This window comes from Amborella trichopoda, chromosome 5 (genome assembly GCF_054954075.1).
Source record: "Amborella trichopoda isolate Santa Cruz 75 chromosome 5, AtrichopodaSantaCruz75HAP2 v2.0, whole genome shotgun sequence".
Lineage (NCBI taxonomy): Eukaryota > Viridiplantae > Streptophyta > Magnoliopsida > Amborellales > Amborellaceae > Amborella > Amborella trichopoda.
In genome coordinates, this window is record NC_142340.1 from 3,407,653 (window position 1) to 3,432,080 (window position 24,428).

The 24,428-nt window shown below is 35.9% G+C and overlaps 1 protein-coding gene across 1 annotated transcript; it reads left to right on the plus strand.

Annotated features, from left to right (window-relative positions):
• The first annotated feature begins 7,001 nt into the window (after positions 1 to 7,001).
• Positions 7,002 to 10,516, plus strand: GATA9 (GATA transcription factor 9). Its single transcript, XM_006853578.4, has 2 exons — positions 7,002 to 7,866; positions 9,540 to 10,516. The coding sequence occupies exons 1-2, from the start codon at positions 7,558 to 7,560 to the stop codon at positions 10,197 to 10,199; spliced, it is 969 nt and encodes a 322-aa protein (XP_006853640.1). The 5' UTR covers positions 7,002 to 7,557; the 3' UTR covers positions 10,200 to 10,516.
• Positions 10,517 to 24,428: the final 13,912 nt, after the last annotated feature.

The window sequence follows — 24,428 nt, forward strand, 5'->3', positions numbered from 1 at the left end:
GAGCCAAGACCGATTACACTGATCTATATGTATTTTATTCTAATAAATATCAAGCTAGATCAGGTTGATCGGGACCCGCCATGACCCATTAGGATTAAAAGTAGACACGACCCATATCTAACCCGGGTTGAGTCAAAGTCAAGTACACCGAGACCCGACCCAACAGGGTCCATTGCTTCAGTTCAGACTTGGACTCGTTAATAGGGTGACAATCGGGTGGGGTTGACCCGTGGACCCGATCGGTCAACGCGAATCAGGTATGGGGCTCGGTCCATGTTTTGGATCTAGTAGGTCAAGTTCGAGTCCAAATGCTTGGAACCGACCCGTCTAGGTCAAACATGGATCCTACTAGATCATGTGGGGTTCAGGTTAACCCGACCCTATATAAAAAATATAATATATATAAAAAGGAAAAGTATACACTGAGACGATTTATCTTTGGTACAAAGTGGTTACAATTAATCTTGGCAATTGGATGTAAAATCATGTGATTGCATTTATGCCTTTAATTGAGCTCAAAGTTAAAAAAAATAGCTTCAAACCTTGTGATAAACCCAAGCTATCAAATTTCACATTGAATAGTCATAAGTAATTATGACCTCCTTGTACCAAAGATAAATTATCTTATTGTATATAATTTTATATAAAAAATATATAAATTGTTTTTAAATTTTTAGACTTGGGTCCGGGTCTAAATGACTTGGAATTTCAGATTAAAGGCCGTAAATGACTTGGAATTTCAGATTAAAGCCCGAAATTTCGCTGAAATCAACCGAAAATGTGCCAAAATGTGAGACCATTAAGCGAAGTCGATTTGGAATTTAGTAGTAAGGTGAGGAAGGACACATTAATATGTTGGGGGGTCAATAATAGAGTAAATTGGAATGTCACGTTCTATAGGTCACATGTCCCCCTAAACCAATGTATTTGGTCCCTTTCCATACATTTCAAATTTTTAAAAGGAAACAAATGGATTCAATGCACGTATGGTCGCATCATCTCTTTCATATGCCATGCCCACTTTCAATTTTGGAGAAAAGAAACATCACTCTGAGCCTGGCTAATAGGAACCTCTCTCTCTCTCTCATGCATTTTTGGGCTCTCTCTCTCTCTCATGCAATTTTTAGCTCTCTCTCTCTCTCTTTTTGAGCATATATCTCTCTCATATTCATTTTTGAGCCAGGGCAATGAAGTTTGGCAGGAGGACCAGGTCCGGCCATGAAATCTCCACCTGGTGACATAACTGGCCCCGCGTGGACTAAGTTCCATAGTCCGGAGTGATCGATCTCTTTTCTATTTTAGTGAAAAAAAATTTAAAAAAATTCAGAGCGCTCTCTCTAGTAGGGGTGGCAATGGGCCAGGTGGCCCCAATCGTCCGGCTCTAAAACACTAGGGCCTCGGATGCAAAATGTGGTCCAAGGGCTGGGCCTGGGCCAGGTCAAGACAGCTCCGGTCTAGTTTGGCTTACTCCTTATTTTATCTTCTTTTTTTTTTTACATTATTTTCCTTTAGTTTTACCTGTCCCTGCCCTAATAGGGACATGCGAAGACATGCCTGGTCCACTTCGGCTCAGCCCGGCCCTTCGTTTTTTAACTTTTTTGGATTATTTTACTTTTGTTTTACCTGACATGGCACGGCCCAGCCCTACCCTGATAGGGCCAGGACCAAACTTGAGCCGAATATCAAAGAACTAGGGTCAGGGTTTACTTGGCCCAAGCACAGCCTGTTGCCAGCCCTAGCGCCTAGTCACCTAACCAGACCGTGACGTGCCTGGGCCAGGGCCCCTTTGAAACGATGGCTCGGGGCCAGCCTGGCTAGGGCCTTTTGCCACCCCTATTTTTACAGTCATATTTCTTCTCAATCCCAACTGGATAAATTACACTGCTTTCCTATCCAACATACACTCGTTATCATGACCATTTAATATGGAAGTTTGTAACTACTGAAAAGGAAGCCCCTTTGTCGGAAGTCTTTGTTTTCAAACGCCTTACACCTGGTTTGGCATAGGGTGGTTGGAACACAAATGTTTGTGCCCCTCCTAACCAATATTAGGGACTATTTTCTTTTTATGTTTATTTTTTTGTCCAATTGTTTCAATGCTGGTCCTTAATTTCTCATGAAAAAAATAAGTTGGATATTACGCGTGGACATATTCTACATTTATTCCCTCGAGTAAAAGAGCTAATTGGGAGTATAATCTTTATTTGAAATTATGAAGTTCACCCAAGAATCACCTGATAACTAATTATCTAACTAGGAAGATTTGGATTTTGAGTTTTCTCCCTCCAAAAATTGGCATTATTTGTTTAATTTTAGGATACTATTTTTTTAGTAAAAATATAATGAGACAATTTACCTTTGATACCAGATGGTCATAATTAATCTTGACTCTTGAATATGAAATTGGGCAACTGCACTTATTTATTTGTCTAAGCTCAAAATTCAAAACAAAAGTTTCAAACTTTATGACATGCCTAAGCTATCAAATTTCACATTATATGACCTTTTTTTTTTTTTTTTTAATGGAAATGAGGGTGACTCTTGAATATAAAATTGGGCAACTGCACTTATTTATTTGTCTAAGCTCAAAATTCAAAACAAAAGTTTCAAACTTTATGACATGCCTAAGCTATCAAATTTCACATTATATGACCTTTTTTTTTTTTTTTAATGGAAATGAGGGCGGTAGGGAAAAATAAGACGACAGAATCTCACTACCAAAAGGTAAATGGTCTCATTGTATACAATCCCATTTTTTTAAGACACATAAAAAGTGCTATTTGAAGATGTTATCGCCTGAAATTTGGAATCTAAAAGATACTCCTAGATGGGATTTTACATGAGGGACTAAATGGAGAATTTACTCGTACAAGAGCCTTGTATCTTTTGATTAAAGAAAAACTGCTATTCAAATATCCAATTTACCATCAATGAAGGTATCGTTTTCACCACCCATACTGATGACCTATGGTCCATAATAACCGTAATTTACCGTGACGGAAAATTGCTTGAAGCCTACTAATCTCCACCATTCATCATCAAACTGGATGTTTATAGTGCACTATTTAACACACAAACTAGTAGATGGTACTTTGTTTCTCATGATCCTCTCTACTAGTATGTAAGAATGTTATAAAACAAGGGCTCACGAGTCATCAGGGCCGAAGCCCAAGTTAGGTTTGTTGACCAAGTCTATTAAGTACTTGGCTAAGACCGAAAAATAACAACAACAATATGATAGCAAAAGGGAAAGCATAGAATGAGAACATTTACCTGTGGTACAAGGTGGTCACATTGAACTTGACCTTTAGATGTGAAATTGGGTGGTTGCAATTATTCCATTGACCAAGGTCAAACTTCAAAAGAAATTTGCTCAAACTTTGTGATACATCCAAGCCATCAAATTTCACATTGGATTGTTGTAAGTAATTGTGACCACCTTGTATCAAAGATAAATAGTCTCATTGTATATAATGAGAAAGCAAAATACTTGGAATTGTTTAAATTTGGCGAGTTCCCATGATTTTTCTTCCTAACTTGGCAATAAATCAATATGATTAACTCATATCCCCTGCAACAAGGACACATGCTCCATAGACTCAGGATTGAATGAGATTACAGTTTAGTCAATTTCACAGCTTAACTTGTCTCCACTGCTCATTCAGTCGAAGTAGAGTGGGTAGACTGAAAGAGCTGCTTGTTTAATCAAATTCGTCTCCACTACTCGTTCAATATAGTGTATAGAAGAGTCGAGCAGTAGACAGAGCAGAGGGCGAGGCAGCTTGTTCTGTCAGAGGTTAAGGACCTCGCCTCGTTCCATCGACTACAAGTGCCCTCTTCGGTCGAGGAAAGGTTCTTATCCACCTCTCATCATGGAGGCGGAAGAGAGCTAGTATAATTAAACACAATAGTGGCTACGAATTTCCTATAAAAAAAAGAAAATAAGAAATGTAAGTCATTGAGTATTTGAGCCCCTACCCTTTGATGAGAATGGAATCAGAGACTTCATCATAAAGCTCATTGGTACTACCGCCAAAACCCCAACCCATTTTCAAACTATGAATTTCCTATACTCATGAGCTTTTTACCCTTAGCTTGAGGAAAAGCACATTGTGGTACTTGTATAATTTCAAACAACACGCTAACAACTCTTCATCCCTCCACTTTGATAATGAAAGGTTGAGGAACGTTATTGCTCTCAAAATTTGTTATTTATTTTCGAAACATTTATCAAGTTACCCACGATGAATAATTGAACATTTTACCATATCTTTTGTTTTAATTTCCAAATATCTATAAAAAATATAGGACCTTGAGTTGGAGTAGTGGTAATTGAGTAGAATCTCATAGGTATTTGATCAATTTCTATTTAGTTTTTTCAATCATTATATTGGTGGCTCCACCAGGTTCATTGAGGAGCACCTAGTACAATGTTCGAAATCAAATAAGTGCCATTGGGCTCTTTACATCGATACTAGCAAAGGATTAAAAAAAGACTAGATTGACCGGCTTTTTTTTCATATGAAATTTATTTTCATAGATTTAAAAAATCTAAATTTGTTGGAAAATTTTAAATAACCAATATTTGAATTGCACAATTTTTTTAAAATTTTTTAGTTAGAGAGCTCGCTCAGTCCAACAATTTAAACTAAAATAGTGGTGTAACCGGTTCAACCTACCTATTTTTATCTTTTAAACCAATGTTTCAAAATCCAGCGATTGGGATTGGGAATTATAATCCAAACTGAGAATGAGTCAACCGAAATCGATTTCAAGAAGGTATCAGTACCGTGCCCCCATCCTAACTAAACTCCTTTGACTTTTTTTCTTTCTTTTTCATGCTATGAATGTGTTCTTAGGTCTTAAATCATTCTACCCTCTTGCTCCTCTTCCATTTTCCCAACCCAACCAAAAAAATAAAATAATTTTTTATAATTTTTATATTTTTATTCCTAATTTAAATCAACACGAATCAGCAATCCGACATAGATGTATAGGGTGGATGATCCACCCTATCGATCCCAGTTTTTAAATAGTATTTTACACCGTTGATTTAAAAAACGGATCACCTAGATCAGACACCCCAAGAGCCGGTCCATATTGTTGTTTTATTGTGCGAAAAATTCAGTAAACTGATAAAAAAACACATGAAAAAATAGTGAACCGGCCAAAAATTGGTCTAGACCGGTGAATCGGGAGTCTAGATTATATAGGATTATCATTTTACTGTAGAACTATGAGTTCTTTTTTAAACTCAGCTATTTTTTTTATATATATGCAGATTCAAAATAAGGTGCGAGATTCCCAAATCAACATAAATGATTCCGTGATGACCCAACGAGTTTTAAATGATTGGTTTACATACAACCAAACGCCCTTCCCTTTTCTAAGTTCTCTCTAAATTGTATTACGTGTTTGCATTGGATAAGAAAAGAGATAAAAGCAAGGGAAAATCAATTGTCTCCCACTAACAATAAAAGAAAAGACAAAAAAAAAAAGTTCAAAACAAAACAAAACAAAGAAAAGTAAGAAGGGAAAAAAGTCGGAAAAAAAGGAAAAAAAAAAAACGAAAAGAAGGAAGGGCACGAGAAAGGGAACCTCCCCCCCCTCCATCCTTTACCGTAGAACGAGGTACGGCACGTGCCCTTTCACGTGCATATACACACGTGCGAGAAGCTTCACGGAAACCGGCAAGGTGAATGCACCGACGAGTCGGCCACCGCCACGTGGCGGTCGCCACCGCCGGCTGGGGCTTTGAGGGGAGTCACATGCACCGCTGACACCCGGTTCAGGCCTATCACGTGCCACGTGGACCCCACCCTCTAGATAAAAAGCATGTTAAAATAATCACAAAAAATGGAAGAAAAAGGAGAAAAAAAAAGGTAAAGAAAAGAAAAACAAATCTGATAAAATAAGTCCCTCACGCCACGCAACACCTGATACCACCCCAACTCCTTTACCAGTCTTCCCTTTAAATCTAAGCATAAAATGACACACCGAAAATAATAATAATAATAATTATATAAAAAAATAAAAAATAAAGCAGTAAACGGATGATAAAATATAAATTTTATTAATAAAAAATCATATTAGCTAAATAGTGAATGCTGTGTGCTCTTGCTGGAGTATCTTGTACATTAATTCCTCGGGCAAAAGAGCGATTTAGGAAGGTCTTTGTTGAGGCGAAATGCTGCAATCCACCTTATGATCACTAGATGATTACTTTGGAGGAAAAAAAATAAAATTTGACATTAAGTTTCTCGACACTTAAATCTTGTATTTGAAAATTGGCTGGTCACTGTTCAATCGTAGGATATTATTTTGTTTTTAAGCACATTGTGCTATTTGACTTTTTTCCTTCCTGATTTTATTCGAAAGGTCACATCCATGAACTACTCATGTTCAAGAAATACTCCCAACTCATGTTTTAATGGAGGGAGCAAATAAACAGTATGCTCCTGCAGGAGTAGAATATCATTTCACTTATCTGAAACCACAACCGTCCAATCCGTGAAATCAACGCATGAGGAAAAAAACGAAAAAATTGGGAAAACATTCAGTGCATAGAGTGTTAAAATAATGAACAAATGAAAACATCATGCTACCTGAATTTTGGACCCTCCGATATACCGAGGATCGGCGTAGAGCGCTCCATATCCATCCAAGTTCCTCAAAACGCCACATCACCATTCTATCCGATGGCTTCCACGTGGTGGGCCGGGACCCAGATCTAGCGGCGAGGGTCGGCCTCTGGAATGACGTGGCGCCACCCATGACTCGCTCTGGGCCCGCATGCGGGGCCACCCGGGTCCTTGGATGTTGACGTGGCATGAACCTCCACATGGCGATATTGACCCGGTTAAAGCGAAACCGGTCAGAGCCCCAATGGTCCGCAACGTGGCTTTACCGTGACCGTCGATGGCCGACCAGGTCGAGCTGTAACCGTCGTGCAAAAACGTGGGTTACAGAATTAAATAATGGCGGAAAAATAAATAAAAATTAATGAAAAAAATTAAAATTATTTTACACAATTCCCAATGTGAAGGAATCAGCTTTAAACTTTGCCATTAATCCTTTTTTATCACCGCTAAATTAGGGTTAAAAATGGTTAATTACTCTAATTTGTACGTTTTGGGGATTAAATATTGGGTAAAAAAATACTTTCTATTGAATTTCAACGCCTTTTTTAAAATGATTTTCCCACTGGTTTTTCTGGTCTGATAAGATGCTTTACCCCATGAAAACCCACCATTTTGGCTGTACCATGTCTTCCTCTATGCGTAAATAAACCATATCTGAAACCCTTTCTCTCTCTAGAGTTTGTCTCTACTTTCTCTCTCTCTCTAGTCTTCACACACTCTAAACACCCAACCCAACATCTCTCCCACTCTGAACTGAGAAACCCACTTCTCTCTCTCTCTCATTAACCCTTCTTTCTCGCACTTGACAGAAAGCCCATCTGTTTCAGTGACTAATTCTCTCTCTAGAGAGAGGAGGAAACCCATTTTTGTGTGGGCTGAAACAGAGGGAAATAAGGCCTGAAAATAGCTGAACACAATGGAAGCGCCGGATTATCCCTATAGTGGGGTTTACATGTTTGATAAGAAATACTCAGAGTATAACAAAAATGGCGACCTTTTTCATATCGAGGATTTGCTTGATTTTTCTAATGAGGAGATTACTGGTGGGCTGGATGAAAACGCCGGAAATTTGACACATTCAGGCGATTCTTCGACTGTGACTGTCGGTGAGGTTGCCGGGAAATCGTCCTTCGAAGGGAATTTTGGGGAGTTATGTGGGCCCGAATCTGACCCATTTGGCCGGAATTTTGGCGATGGCCAAGACCCTGGAGAACTCTGTGTGCCCGTACGCTTTTTTCTCCTATCTGCTTTTTGTCGAGAACATATGATAATTTGATTTTTCGAATTTGGGTTTTGAGTTACAGAGAGAACATTTTATTTTGGAGGAATAGTGTTGAAATTTTTGTGCTTGGGTTTTCAGTATCAATTGGACATTATAATAAGATATAATCAGAAATTAAAAGCTGTAATTTTTCATTTTATATGTTTGAGTATGTCTTTTTACAAATTTTTGAATTTTAGAGGTGTTGGTTCTATTTTCATTAGAATTTCACTGATTATTATAGCATTTATGAAATTATTGGGGATTTTTTTACATAAAGAATCCATACTGGGCTGCAATTTGTAGAAGCAGAGGAGCTAAAAATGCGTCCATTTCATTTATTAATTTATAAAGAAAAATGCGCATTTCCCAAATTGAAAGTTATGAGTTTTTAATATATGATTTCTTGAATTAGAATTTAACTGAATTTACATTTCTTCATTATTTTTGGGAAGGAACATTTCTATAAGATTCTTGAGGAAATTTAAGTCGCAGGGTTCTTTTGTGGCAAGTTCTGTCTAAATTGGAATTCCACTGTTGACTTTATCCTACAATTTCAAGGTTTCAATTTGAATTTCCAAATTCTCTCTCTCTCTCATATTTCATTCTATGTTTGAATTTGCAATCTCTCTCTCTCTCTCTGATTTTTGGAGTTCCAGTGTAATGAATTAAGGGAGCTGAGAATACAGTTCAATGTCACAGAAACTTAGTCTCTGTCTCTCGCACTGGTATTTTGGGGTTCCAGTGTAAAGAATTCAGAGGGCTGAAAATGCAGTTCAATTTCATAGAAATTCTCTCTCTCTCTCTCTCTCTCTCTCTCTCTCTCTCTCTCTCTCTCTCTCTCTCTCACTGGTTGTTGGGCTCTATTGTGATGAATTAAGGGAGCTGAAAATACAGTTCAATATCAAAGAAACTAAGTCCCTCTCTATGACACCTTGTGCCAAGCCCCATCTCTCTCTGGCATTTCGGTTTCCAATGCAATGAACTGAAGCAGCTGAAAATTACAGTTCTTTCTTTCAGTATAATACTTCAGAGTTAAGACTCAGAGTCATGATTCTGCCCAATTATTTCAATTAATTAGGTCAAGGGAGGTACAAAGAGTTAATGGCTGTTTCCCTTCTTCCTAACATTCAATTACATTCTCTCTAATGATTCTCTCACTTCTTTCTCTCTCTTCTGTCTTTGCCCTCTGTTGACTCTCTTTTATCTTCTTTCTCTCTCATCGTGCTAATGATCCTGTCTCTTCTTTCTCTTTCTCTCTCATGTAACAGTCCTAGTGATTCTCTCTGTTCTTTCTCTCCTCTTTCTCTCATGTAACAATCCTAATGCTTCTCTGTGCTTTATCTCTCCTCTTTCTTTCTCGTGTAAATGAGTCTCTCTTCTTTCTCTCTCTTCTCTTTCTCTCTCTTCTCTTTCTCTCTCATGTAAGAATCCTTATAATTCTCTCTTCTTTCTCTCTTCTCTTTCTCTATCCTAATGATTCTCTCTTCTCTTTCTCTATCCCAATGATTCTCTCTCTTCCCTTTCTCTCATGTAACTGTCCTCATGATTCTCTCTCCTCTTTCTCTCTCTTCTCTTTCTCTCACATGTTACGGTCCTAATGATTCTCTCTCTTCTTTCTCTCTCTAATGTAACAGTGCGACGATCTTGCCCAACTAGAATGGCTCTCCAACTTCGTAGAAGAATCCTTCTCAAGCGAAGACCTCCAAAACATCCACCTCCCGAACCTCCATATCTCTAAGATCCCACCCACCGGAATCTCCCCCACACGGCCGGAAAATCCCAACTTGCCGGCCAACTTCTGCCCAAATCTCTTGCCCGAAATCACTGTTCCGGCCAAAGCAAGGAGCAAGCGCTCGAGAGCCCCTGCCTTGAACTGGGCTTCGTCGATCATCTCACCATCGTCCATCATCTCACCGTCAAACTCCTCGTCCAACGAGCAAGTTGGGTCGCCGGAAAGTGGTTTTCCGTCAAATGTTCAGTCCACCAATGGCCGGAAATGCCTTCACTGCCAAACTGATAAGACCCCGCAATGGAGAACAGGGCCTATGGGCCCTAAAACTCTCTGTAATGCTTGTGGGGTTCGGTATAAATCAGGGAGATTGGTGCCGGAATATCGACCCGCAGCGAGTCCCACCTTCGTTTTGACGAAGCACTCGAATTCTCACCGGAAAGTAATGGAGCTTCGAAGGCAAAAGGAAGTGAGAAGAACTCAGCAACAACTTATGCAGAACCAGGTTTATGGTGGTGATGAGTTCTTGATCCACCCTGGTCAAGATTATCACCACCTTCTCTGAGAAACCCATGATTCAGAGCGCTCTCTCTCTCTCTCTCTCTCTCTCTAAAACCCAAGTTTCAGATTCTCCCTCTGGGTCTTCTGGAAAAAGGAGAGCTCAAGATTCAGTCTCTCTCTCTATGGGGTCTTTCAATTTAGGAGAGTTATGCATTTTGTTGTAGGAGATAGGAGGAATTCAAATTCCAAAATTTTTAGATTTTCTTCTCTCTTCTTTACATTTTTGTAGTGATGTGATTTTTGTAGCAGGAGGAGATTCACATTATTTTGTAAGGTTCAAATTTTCATGGAGAAGGAAGGATGCATTGCTTTGGCCTTGAACTTGATCACCTCGCTCTCTCTACATTTACTGGTTTAAAACATGACTTTCTCTTTGTTAAAAAAAAAAAAGACTCCCTCTATACATTTTACTGGTTTAAAACTTGACTTTATTGCATAAAAGTGTTCCTAAATTTCAGTGAAAGAAAAGAAAGTGCTGAAGTTGATTGATATGACCATTTTTAATATTTTATTGTAAAATTGTAGGAAATTTTTTTTAAAAAAAAAAATAAAACAAAAAGATATGGGTGACCACCATTTTCATCAATTATTTCTCATTATTCTTTCAATTAGCGTTTTTGTATCTTTAGTGCAGACATATTCAATAATATATTTTTCTTATGTAGAGATTTTTTTTCATTACCGTTTCTTAAATAATTGGAACAAGTCTGAAATGATGAAGATGATTTAGAGATTTTTCGTAAACAGATTGGGTTTCTTTAAAATTCTGAGACAGCTTATGTTAAAAGAGATTCTTTGGTATAAATTGGAGTTCTATACCGTCATTTTTAGGCAAAATTTAAAATCCCTATATGCTATGTTTATTTTTAATTTTGATCATTTTAATAGCAGAAAGATGGATCTAACATCATGATGTACCTCAGTGATGGAAAACTCGGCGAGTCCACTAAGACACACTCAAGCCACTCGGGCTCGACACCCTGCCGAGATCTGAACCATAACACTAGCAACTCGTCAACCATTACCATTATTTCATTATTTTTTAGTTGGATTAAGCCGAGTATGTCAAACTCAAGTTCCATGTTTTCTTACATTTGTTTATCCAATTATTTTTTAATTGAAATAATGCTGAAATATCAACTATTTAACATTTTACCCTGATTTAATTCAAAATACCCCTCACATATAACCAGATTTGGAATAGTCGCGATGGGTTAAAATGGTAAATAGTTGATCACGCATGCGTATTTTGATAAATATCCCATTTGTAATTTAATTTGAGGATCTTCCTTATCAATTGCTATGAACTTGAAGTCTCTAGCAAAAAATTCGTAAAATTGACAACTTATTCATCATCGTCGAAACCTTTTCTCAAGTGGCAACTTATTCATAAAACTAAATATAACTTGCATTAATTAAAAGATAAATTTATCAGAAAAACACCCAAGAACTATTTAGGAATTTGTCATTTTAAAATTTTAAAAAGCCCATAAAACCACTAATATTTCACTTATAATTTGACAGATAAGTAAACTATTAATAGTTGATATTACAAGCATATATTGATAAATTCCCTTAGGGGCCGATTGGATACCTGGAAATATATTATCTGTGAAATATATTACTGGTGTAGTACATTATCTGCAAATGGATTGTCACTGTTTGGGTAGTATTTAGATACAACCTTGGAAATACATTGTTACTGTTTGGCTATGTCGAGAAGAAATGTGGGAAATGCATTACCAATATTTTTTTTTTTTCTTTTTTGGCTTTATACCCAAAACATAGTTGAGCGTACAATCCCCATTAGTATGTAGCTTAAACTTTATCCTTATTAGTATGTAGCTTAAAGTTTATAATTGTGTCGGGCAAAAGAATTAACCACACCTTTTGTATCCCTTTGTGTGTTGTATTAGAATAACATGTTTTCAAGACGTTAACACTTTGGAATAACATACTTTTATTATGACAAGCCATCATATTTTTTATGTTTTCTTTTCTTGTGCTAAAGCCTCTCGATCATCCCACTCCAGAAAACTTTCATGGACAAATTCAAAAGAAAAAAAAAAAAAAAAGTTTGGAGAAATTTGGCTAGTAACCTAGGCTTTATGACTAAATGTGATGTATTGGAAGAGGAATTATGTTGGGACATTGGAGGAGATTGAAGAGACTAATTAATTTTAAAAAATTTTCAAAAACACAACTCTAAGTATTTCGAATTTAATTTTAGTAGAGAACTCAAATTCGTTTATTTTTTTTGTAATAATGGCTACAACTGTGTTGTAAAACCCTGGTTTGCAAAGGTAGCTATTGATGGCCGGTTTTAGATGCTAGTAGATGGAGCTCAAAGTTGAAAGAAGATAGGGCGGTTTGCAAAAGGAGCTACTGGTTGCGTTTTAAACTTTTTTTTTTTGTTGTGGTTTATTAAAAATGAATCACGGTAGCATAATAGATTTTTTACCCTTGACCATGCATAATAGATTTTCTAATTTTTTTGGAAATATTGATTAATCTTTTTCTATTTCTTTACCATTAAGGACCGTTTAGATACTTGAAACTGTGACAATAGATTACAAGGACCTATGACATTTCCACTGTTTGGATACACTTAATTATAAGAAAATGGAAAGAGATTATGTGAGATTTCTGGGAAATTAAGGACCGTTTGGATGCTTGAAAATATATTACGTGATAATAGATTACAAGTAAATATGAAATGTTGTTGTTTATTAAAAATGAATCACGGTAGCATAATAGATTTTTTACCCTTAAACACGTATAATAGATTTCAGATTTTTTTTTTGAAAATCTTGATTGCTCTTTTCCTATTTCTTTACCATTAGACCGTTTAGGTACTTGAAAATGTGACAATAGATTACAAGGACATATTACGTGAGATTTCTGGAAAATTAAGGACAGTTTGGATACCTGAAAATCTATTATGTGACAATAGATTACACATAAATATGACATTTGGCGTACACTTAATCGTAAAGAAATATAAAGAGATTACATGAGATTTTCCCAAAAATCAGTAAAAATCTAAATCTTTGATGTGCGTTTTTGTCAACTCTGATTAAAAAAAATCTTCTAAGCCCTTTCTTGATAATTACTAGGTGATCCCTCCTGTTTTTTAAGCTCATCTTCTTATTTGACTGCATTAGCTGTCTTATAAAAAACAAAAATAATAAAAATAAAAATTAATAATCAATGATAAATTACACAACACAATCATAATAAAAAATTTCACATAAGATAAGATAATGTGATCCCTCTCTTTTTAAGCCCGTCCCTTCATCTAAAGGCATCAGTCTCATATAAAAACAAAATTAATAAAAATAAAAATCAGCAATCAATGATAAATTACACAACGCAATCATAATAAAAAATTTCACACAACATAATCCTCATAAGAGATTACTAAAATCTCAATTGAATTAATATACATCTTTAGTCTCCTCCAATACCTCGAAATTTTATATTGCAATTACCAAAACTTCTTCCAATTTTTTAACTCGTACCCTACATATTTTAAATTTAGTATCATAAATTTATTGTTTATTTGAATTATATAGAGAGACATTTGAAAAACTTCTATAAAAAATAAATAAAAATAAGGCTTATCATAATAAAATCATGTTATTCCAATCATATTGTTCCAATGATTTATCATGTTGAAACCAATGTCATGTTAGAAAATATGTGATTACATATAAGTGCCAAAGGCACTTAAAAGAAGTAGGAAATAGTGTCATGACTGTAAAATGGTAGAAGTTATTATTAAAAATATTTTTAGAATGATGACAATGTTATTATTAAAATCTTTTTGGAATGGCGTGATGATGATTTTAATTCAGTATTTTAGTGGAATTTTGTAACAAAAAAAAAGGAAATGATAATTTTGTATTTTAGTAGAATTTTGTGACAAAAAGGAAATAAATGATAGTTTATAGGCACGTGCCGATAAGATGTTGCTAATGCATTTCCTATATTTCTTCTAGACACAGCCAAACAATAGCAGTGTATTTTCTAGATTGCATCTAAATACTACCCTTACAGGTAATATATTAAGTCAGTAATATATTTCACAGACAATATATTTCCAGGTTTCCAAACCACCCCTTAAAGTATACCCGAAATGTCATATTTTTATATAATCTATTTTTATGAAATAGATTTTCAAGTTCCCAGACTGCCCCTTAATCAAAATTCATTTTTAACTCGTCATGGTTTTTATTACGTGTATCCCTCAAAAAGGGAAAACACGAATAAAGAATTAAAAATTCAAGGGGCATTGATTTTTGAAAAAAAAAACGTTTCATTCTTTGCCTTGTTTTCAATGAACGGTTAGAAAAAGGGATCAGGATGGTGTATTTTCCGGCAATTTCATCGATTTCCGGCACTTTTTGCCGGATTTAGAAAAATTAAGGGCACGGAATTTCATGATTTTTTTTGGTGGGGATATAAAGAGAATTGTCAAATATGAATTTGAGATATTTCTTGATATTATCGTATCGCCCGATCCCATGCTTCTACACTTTATTTTATTTATTTTATATGAACAATATACTTTATTTTACTGTATTACTTGATTTTTTTTCATTATTTTTGTTGGGTTTGAAATTTGGCGAACCACATTATTAGATTCTTAAAGGTAGATCACGTGATCTCACTCGCTCTCTGTCGTTGTTTGGACTTCTTTTATGGATAAGAAAATACATATTTAACTCGAAAATCAAAGAGAGGGGCAACTTGGACCAAACTCAAAACAGAATCTGGACCTGGACACGGACTGGAATGGGGTCCAACCCCTAGACACATACACAGACCCAGGGCCCGGTCTACCCATTGGGTCGAGGGTCCACATGTCCCAATTGCCACCCCTATGTAAATTTAGCATTAGGATGATTAGTTCATCAGGTTCATTTCCCTAAGGTGCCTCCCTAAGAAAAATGTTTGCGATGCAAAATTAGCCGCATTAGTTCTCAACAGTTACTGGTATTTTGGTAATTGTAGGGTTGGGAGTGGGCCACATACCCTGGCTCGGCCCAGCCCTATAAAACTGGGGCTTGGGCCACCACAAATGGACTGAGGCTTGGGTCAAGGCGGAGCCACCACAGCTCGAGGAGAGCGGCAGTTCGGGCCTGGGCGAGCACTATCATGGGCCTGGCCTGCTTTGGCTTGACCAACCCTCCACCCTCCACCTGTTTTCTGTCATTTTCTACCACTTTCCTTCTATTTTCCTTATGTTTTTTTTTCCAAGCCTTGAAAAATCGGTGAACTACATCAAAACTGACTGATACAGATAGAGAATCGTCAAGACTGGTTTGCTTCTGCCTAAATATAAGGGAGCCAACCAAGTCTGTTAGAGAACTGATTTCACTTTATTTTTAATTTTTTTTCGGCTATTTTTGCTCTTTAATTTTTTAAAATTTTTTATTCACTGGTTCACTTGGCTGGATCACCGATCCGGATTGCCATCTAGACCTATTTTCTTGAGGGACAATCTGAATCACCGAACCATTTTTTTAAACCTTGTTTTTTTATGTTATTTTTAATTGATTGTATTTGGCCCTAATGCCAGGCCATGGCTGGGCCCGGGCCAAGCCTTTATTGGGCCAGTACGGGTTGTGCAGACCCTATGGGGACAAGAGCCGGACTAGGCGCGGCCCGATGTGAGGCCTAGGTAATTGAGCCTATTTAAGTGGCCGGGATCAAATGACATGAATATCCCTGCTTGTCCTACTTAACAAACTCGGACAAGGTTTTCAATAAAAAAAATTGAGTTCGGCATTGCTAACCCTGAAAATAGAGTGAAAAGAGAGGATAGAGTTATCATTCTATTGGTCCTTTATTGAGGAGAAATGAGGATAATATCCCTCTTTGTTAGTACTTACGAATATGAGATAACGATTTTCTTTTTTTTAATGAAAATAAAGTTCTGGGTTTGCTAACTCTAAATAAGAAGGGCAATTTACTCGTTACGCTCAAAATAAATGGCATGAGATAAATGACGGCTCTGCCCCACTTCTTTAGATTTAGGAAGAAATGTCTAAACAAAGTGGGGCTTTATTTTCCCACTTTTTATAATTGGAATATAATAATTACCCCAAAAAAACAGAAGGGCAAACTTTCTATGTTTCCCCTACAGTATAGAAGTTTTATCATCCCTTTTATCCAACCGTCCATTTTGAATGGAGGGCTAAGATTGTCCCAATCACAATGTCACGTCTCTACACTATTTTATTTTTAATTTTTTTTCTATAAACTATTTTGACACCAAATTTTGGATGCCCATTCCTCTATTAAACTCGCACTAGAAAAAAATATAAAAAAAATATTTTCAATAAATTAAAATAACCAAAATACCTCTGAATAGTTTAAGAGGTATTTTGGTCATTATATTTTATCGAAAAATTATTTTTAATATTTTTATAGTGCACCCCAATGAGAAGATGACACATCCAAATTTCATATTCATACAATGTGTATATAAAAAAACTAAAAATAAAATACTTTGAGATGTCGGATCTAAGATCAAACGGTGAGTGGCTCTCTTGATCAAAATTGGACGGCTGGATGGTAGGGGAACGATAGAACTTCTATGCTATAGGGAAAGCATAGAAACCTTTCCTTTTTATTTTTATCTATTGTGACCTTGCTTTTAATTTTGCATTGGTTAATGTTTATGTAGAATGGTAAATTCAATTAGAGCTGGCAATGGGTTGGCCCGCCTAGCCTGACTAGGTTATTCTGGCCCAAAAAAACTATGGCCTAGGCGACTAGCTTTGGGCTAGGCCTGGGCCAAGGCCATGACAGCCAGACTGACCTTGTATTTTCCTCTCTTTTTTTTTCTTTTTTAGTGTAATGGGCTCTGCCCTAGCCAAAGTTGGGCCTCAGCCATAGCCCCTGGCCTTTTTCGGGCCGGCCCTATAAGGACTTGGATTGAGCTAAGGACAAGGCTACCCCGACGAAGGCCATAACCCTTAGCAGCCCTAACTTAAATTCCTACTAGAGGAATCATGTGTGTCATATGTGGTTTAAATAAAATAATATGATATTATTTGATATTGTGTGAAATGAAAAAAATGTATATCCTATTACTCATTCTTGCAGTTGGTTCCAACTGCCTATTCTATTTAGGGAAAATTTATTAAAATAAGGATAAGAGATAAACCATTCAAAACTTTACCCCTTTTAAATATTCCAATTTTATTTGTTCTTTTATTGGTGTTTTGAAAATAAATCAAAAGATATGAGTAAAATACTAAATTGTTCAACTTTTATGAGTATTTTGATAAATTTCTTTTCTATTCATAATAAATTGTATATGGTAGTTAAGCTCACTCTTTAGGTTGAGCGTACTCTTTCATATAAGTAAAGCAAATAATTTAATAATAAAAATAATTAAAAATAAAGGACAATATTATTATATAGAAAACATTTATACAACGGTGAGGCCTTAAATGATCAAATTAAGGCACACCTCAAAAATTCATTAGGAAAACTCTAAAATTTGATCATCTTGACCTCAAAATGTATAGACATGAGAAAAAATAGATTTCAAATCTTGAAAGTAGTGCATTTTGTAATGTATTATTTAGATCATTAATTTTCAAAAGGGAAAGTATAGAATGAGAAAACCATTTACCTTTGATACAAGGTAGTCACATTAATCTTGACCATTGGATGTGAAATTTGGTAGCTGCAACAATTCCATTGACCAAGTTCAAACTTCATAAGAAATTTTTTCGAACTTTGTGACCCATCCAAGCTATAAAACGTCACATCGGATGGTTGTAAGTAATTGTGACCATGTTATATCAAAGGTAAATAGTCTCATTGCATAAATCTTCTTTTCAAAATTTTCAAGTATTCATAAATCTCCTTGATCTACACTATTTTTTAACTTTCATCATCATCATCATCATCATAATCTTTTTTCCAGGGTCATCTACTACATGAATCCTAATGATCAAACAACATATTTCGACACTATTTGAAGGTGCTATTGAGGATTGTATAGCTCACTTTCCTAATTGTGGAGATTTACTTGGACTTTCTTTGTTTGTAGAGATTGATGGACTTTCCTAGCTTGTATAGAGATTGATTTGGCTATATCTACTTTCCTAGTTGGTAGAGAATTATTAGGCCATATTTGTAACCTTCTAGTTTGTAGAGATTTATTATTCATAGTCCCCACAATAAAGGGATATTGTTGTATATTTTTATACCAATTGTATATTGTTATATATAGCCCAATGTCAATAGAGAAAGAAACCAAATTCTCACATTTCTTTTCCATTTACGAATTTTACATGGTATCAGAGCGGTAAAGTCCATAATAAACCTGCTTATCATCTCTCTTCTTCACCTTCAAGCCATACTACACAATGGAAACAATACAAACTCACAATCAGGTAACGAGTCTTAGTTTTCACTTGAACGTAGCAATGCTTCTTCCTTCGACTTCTCTTCTCCTTATTATCTCCATCACTCTAACAATCTCGAAGATGTACTAGTCTCTAAACCTCTTTTTGGAGAAAACTACAGTACGTGGAGAAGAGCTATGACCGGGGCTCTAGGGGCAAAAATAAATTGTGCTTTGTAGATGGTTCATTTTTCAAACCATTCGAGGCACTTACTGTTGTCAAGACTTGGGAGAGATTGAAACTATATGGTAGTTTCATGGTTACTGAATGTACTCTCTAAAGATCTTGTAGATAGTATTGCACATGCGGATACCGCATATGCAATTTGGATAGGTCTTGAGGACATGTTTTTTTAAGGAAATGGTCCAAAGATCTATAATCTCAAGAAGAAGCTCTTTGCGATCCAGCAAGGACAGACCTCAATGGCTTCTTACGTTACTTTTATGATGGCCATCTGGGATGAACTAGCCTCGTATGATAAAATTATTGCATGCACTTGTATATCATTTAAGGAAATGCAAGTCCGACAACAACTCAAATGAGTATACCAGTTCCTAATGGGATTGAGTGACTCTTTTGGGACCGTTCGTAGTCAAATATTGGCTATGGACACTCTTACCAATATCAGAAAAGTTTACTCATTAATCCTGCAAGAAGAACATCATAAGGGGTTGCAAATTTGTCAACCCTTGGAAGGAGAAGCAGCTGCTCTTGCGACTCATTCAACTTTGGAAAAGAGTGGGCGCTATGGCAGAAAGAAACTGCATCCATTTTGTGAGCATTGTCGTCATGAAAACTACATCAAAGCAAAGCGTTACCAGTTAATAGAATACCTTGCTGGCCATCCCAAGATCAAGGATCAGCCACACACTCACAACTCAGCCATGCAATCAACCAACCATGGCCAGCAGAACATCAACACTAGTTCGGGTGTGGAGTTCGTCAGCAATAGTGCAGTTGTATCGGGTTCATCCAAGATGAACTTTCATTCCTTAACCCCAAGTCAATATCAACAGTTGATGTCCATGCTGAATGTTGAAACCCAACCTATTCTTACAAATTTTGAAGGTATGGAAGTTTGTCTCTCTATTCCCAAAAATAATGATGACTCATGGATCATTAATTCCATAGCATCTAACCGCTTTACTTGTTCCACTTCTAGGCTATCAACTTGTGTTTCAAATCATAATAGTAAACATGTTTGCATGCCTAATGGTAGCACTACTTCCATTACTCATATAGGCCAATCCAACTATTAGCTTAGATATGTGTTTTGTGTTCCAGCTTGCAATTACGATCTTCTCTCAGTAAGCAAATTAACCAGTTCCATGAACTTTGCTACTATCTTTTTCCCTACCTTTTGTATCTTTTAGAAACTGCGCATGAAGAAGCTAATTGGAGCCAGTGAGGTGCGAGACGGTTTATATCACTTTATTTCCGGTGTCCCTAATAATCTCACTACCTTGCTTGCCATTCAGAGTCATTATGCTGAGTTATGACATAAGAGGCTGGGGCATCCTTCTCAGTACCGGATGTCTAGTTTGCATTTTTCAAATTTAAACTTGTTTCCATGTTATATTTCTTTTTGTGAAGCATGTACTTTGGACAGACTAGAGTTCATTTTCCTTCTAGTTTGAATAAATATAAATACGCTTTTAACTTAATCCACTGTGATATATAGGGTGGATATTCCACTCCATCCCACTCAAGAGCACATTATTTCTTGATTATTGTAGACAATTGTCCACGATGCACATGGATTTACTTGAAGAGGTTCAAATATGATACTTTCGATTTTCTAAATTTTTTTTTGCAAATGGTACAAACCCAGTTCAATTGTCATGTTCAACATATTCGAACCAACAATGGAGCTAAGTTCTGGTCTCACGCCATGCAAACCCTTTTTCAAGAACGTGGGATCCTCCACCAGTGAACATACGTACATACACCCCAACATAATGGCATTGTTGAACGCAAACACCATCACTTACTTGAAGTGACATGTGCTTTGCACTTTCAGGTCCATCTTCCCATTAAATTTTGGAGTGAATGTATTTTAAATGCAGCATATGTGATAAATAAAATTCCTTCACCCATATTATCTGGCATATCTCTACATGAAATATTGTTTAAAACTCAACCATCTTATGAACACTTATAAGGTGGATACTCCACTCTTGACTATTATTGTAGACGATTGTTCACGATGCACATGGATTTACTTGATGAGGTTCAAATCCAATACATATCATTTTCTAAAGTTTTTTTTGCAAATGGTACAAGCCCTGTTCAATTGTCGTGTTCAACAGATTCGAACCGACAATGGAACTGAGTTCTTGTCTCACGACATGAACGTAGGATCATCCACCAGCGAACTTACTTACATACACCCCAATATAATGGCATTGTTGAGCGCAAACACCATCACTTACTTGAAGTGACACGTGCTTTGCGCTTTCAGGACCATCTTCCCATTAAATTTTGGGGTGAATGTATTTTAACTGCAGCATACATGATAAACAAAATTCCCACACCCATATCATTTGGCATATCTACACAAGAAGTATTGTTTAAAACTCCGCCATCTTATAAACACTTACATGTTTTTGGACCCTCTGTTACGCTCATAATAGTGATATTCATAAACACAATTTGATCATATGTCCAAGCAATGTGTTTTTGTTAGATATCCTCATGGTAAAAAAGGCTATCGTGTCTTTGACTTGAAAAAGGAGACCATTTTCACTAGTCGAGATGTCATCTTTCGTGAAGATGTGTTCCTTTTTTAAGACAAAAATATGGAACTTGAGATCATTTTCACAGTTCTTCTCTTGCTTGTTGTGGACAATGACACTTCTAAAGTTTCATCTTTAAACCTACCTACTCATGATATTGAGGTCTTATCTACTCATGAGTCACCTAACCCAGTTTCATCCCTGTCAGCCGAAACCATGATACCTGTTACACCTATTCTCGCTCTTACCCCCATGCGTCGCTCGGAACGTATCAGTCGGTGTCCCACTCGTCTTAAGGATTACATGCATTCCTAAGCTCACACAAACTCATCTCTCACCAATACAGCTTCACTCAAGCAACCTCCATCATGCACTATTTCTTCTGGTAAACCCTATTCCATTTCCCATTTTATTTTGGATTCCAACTGTTCTTCATCTCACCGTGTTTTTTTGACAAACCTTTGCTCTAATAATGAACCACGGACCTATGCATAAGTAAAATGGACTGCCTAGATAATGTGTTACAAAATGCACTATTTTTAATCCTTGAAATCATCTTCTTTTTTTATTTCCATATATCTCAAGGACGAAATGATCAATTGTGGGGGTTTTCAACTTCGGAACAATATTTCAGGTGGATTTGTGAGGTGCACCTTATTTGCACAATAGAAGGTCTCCCTTGCATAAGCAAGACAAAGATAAATACTTAAGTTTCTTGACTTCTTCTTTTTTTTTTGAAGTACAATTCAGGGTTATTGGATTCTTTCAATATTTGAGGTATTTAATCTCAGTGGTTTGTTGCCTAAAGTCAATATACTAATCCCCAATAAGAGATTTGAAAAACAATTTTATCAATGGAATTCTAGGATTAAGCTTAATCATATTTCTTTTGAAATTTATTAATTGTTTATTTTCATGTAAAAAGCAATGAATATGAGATGTACTTAGTCTTTCACTTTTTCATTATGTAGTTTTGGTTTGCATAGCCTTTTTACAATTAATCGTTAGCAGTCGACATAAGCAATGCTACAACTTGTTTATTTTTAAACACGACCATTACATGCTTATTGCTGCCTATTTATCATAACATAAACCTGGCACTAAAAAAACTTAAGCCTTTTGGCTTTCTATTTGGTTAATTGGAAAATGTTGAGGATTAATGATGTTTCCAAGAAAAAGCACAGTAACTACTAACCAATGAGCTTACCAAAACCCATCCACTGTGAAGGATAATTTGGTGATTTGTCAGGGTTTTCTCTAATGGGTGTGGTTTGCATAAGCCTGCAACCTTAGACAATCGAAGTAAGGTGCACCTCTAAAAATTATTATAAGATGTAATTTTAGTGTAAATTTTTTTTAAGATGGACTGACAATCTATTTTCATCTCTAATTATAAAATTGTAACCTCTAAAAATGGTTCAAATCAAGTCGATCTATAAATACATGAAAATCTTGAAAATAGACGGTCGATATAGTATGTTGCAAAATGCATTATTTTTTAAACTCAAAAAATTATATTTTTCTTTTCCATAAAGGGGTTTTCCAACATTGAAACAACCTTTTCCGATGAATTTTTGAGATGCAACTTAATTTTACACTTTGTGGTTGCAACCTTACATAAACGTTTTCCTTCTAAATATAATTTTAAACCTTTACTAAGCTACACAATGTGGTAATGCCCTCAAAATTAAATTTATAAAGATACACTTAACTAATAAGTTATTTACCATTTTACCCACTTTCAACCATTCCAACTCATTATTAGATATATTTTGATTGATTTTTAAAATTAAATCAAAAAAATAAGTCAAATAAATTTCCCAAAATTAAAAATGATAGCTGTCAAAAATGAAAAGGGCGTAATATTAGGAGCAACATCTCCACTTATTTTGTATTAAAAAGAAGCGCAATGAAGGGTTCAAATTCCATAATTTTTTTATTTTTATTTTTGGTATAATGGTTATTATCATCAATATTTGATTTGGCGGGTGTTGGAAAAGAAAGGCGTCTCTAGACCTTAAATCGACTTGGTGAGAGATATGTACGATGGAACGGTCACTAGTGTACGAATAACTAGTGGAGAGACGAGTGGGTTTTCAATAACAATAGGTTTACATCAAGAGTCAGCATTGAGCCCGTACCTCTTTGTCTTAGTTATGGACGACTTAATTAGGCACATACAGGATAAGGTACCGTGGTGCATGTTGTTCGCAGATGATATAGTTTTGATTGATGAGACCTGAAACGGCATCAACACAAAGTTAGAACTTTGGATGGATGCTCTAGAATTCAAAAGTTTTAAAATTAATCAGACTAAAATAGAGTATATGGAGTGCAAATTTAGCAATAATAAGAATAGACATTAAGAAGTAGTTAAGATTGATTGTCAAGAAGTACAAAAAAGACCGCACTTTCGATATCTTGGATCGATAATCCAGAAATATGGAGAGATCGAGGAAGATGTTAGACGAAGAATTAGAGCGGGTTGAACGAAGTGAAAATGTGTAAATAGAATTTTATGTGATCGCTACATACCAATGAGGCTAAGGGCAAATTTTATAGAACAGCGGATAAACCAGTTTTGCTTTATGTGGTGGAATGATGGGCGGACAAAAAAAAAAATACCTATAGAATGAGTGTAGTGGAGATGAGGATGTTGAAATAGATGAATGGCAAGACAATAAGGGATAAAATTCACAATGAATTTATTCAAGAGAATTTAAGCATGACACCAATAGACGATAAAATGAGATAGAGTAGACTTAAATGGATAGCCATGTATGACGTCAACCAAGTACAACACCTGTTAGGAGATGCGATTAACTCAAGTGGAAGGGACTGAAAAGGACAAAAAGTAGGCCCAAAAGAACGTGGTTGAAAATAGTTCGAAAAGATATAAAGACTTATAGCTTCACTGAGGATATGGGTTTTAATAGAGCAGAATGAAAAACCAAGATTTATATAGCCGACCTCAATTAATTGAAAAAAAACTAAAATGATGATGATGATAATAGTTATTAACAGTTTCTTAGAAAGCATTAGTAATGGACAATTCTATTTTATTTA

Bases quoted from the DNA above. Each gene is read 5' to 3' on its own strand.
- GATA9 (XM_006853578.4), top strand. From the start codon at position 7,558: ATGGAAGCGCCGGATTATCCCTATAGTGGGGTTTACATGTTTGATAAG. The intron at 7,867-9,539 runs GTACGCTTTTTT...CTAATGTAACAG, and splicing joins CTGGAGAACTCTGTGTGCCC to TGCGACGATCTTGCCCAACT.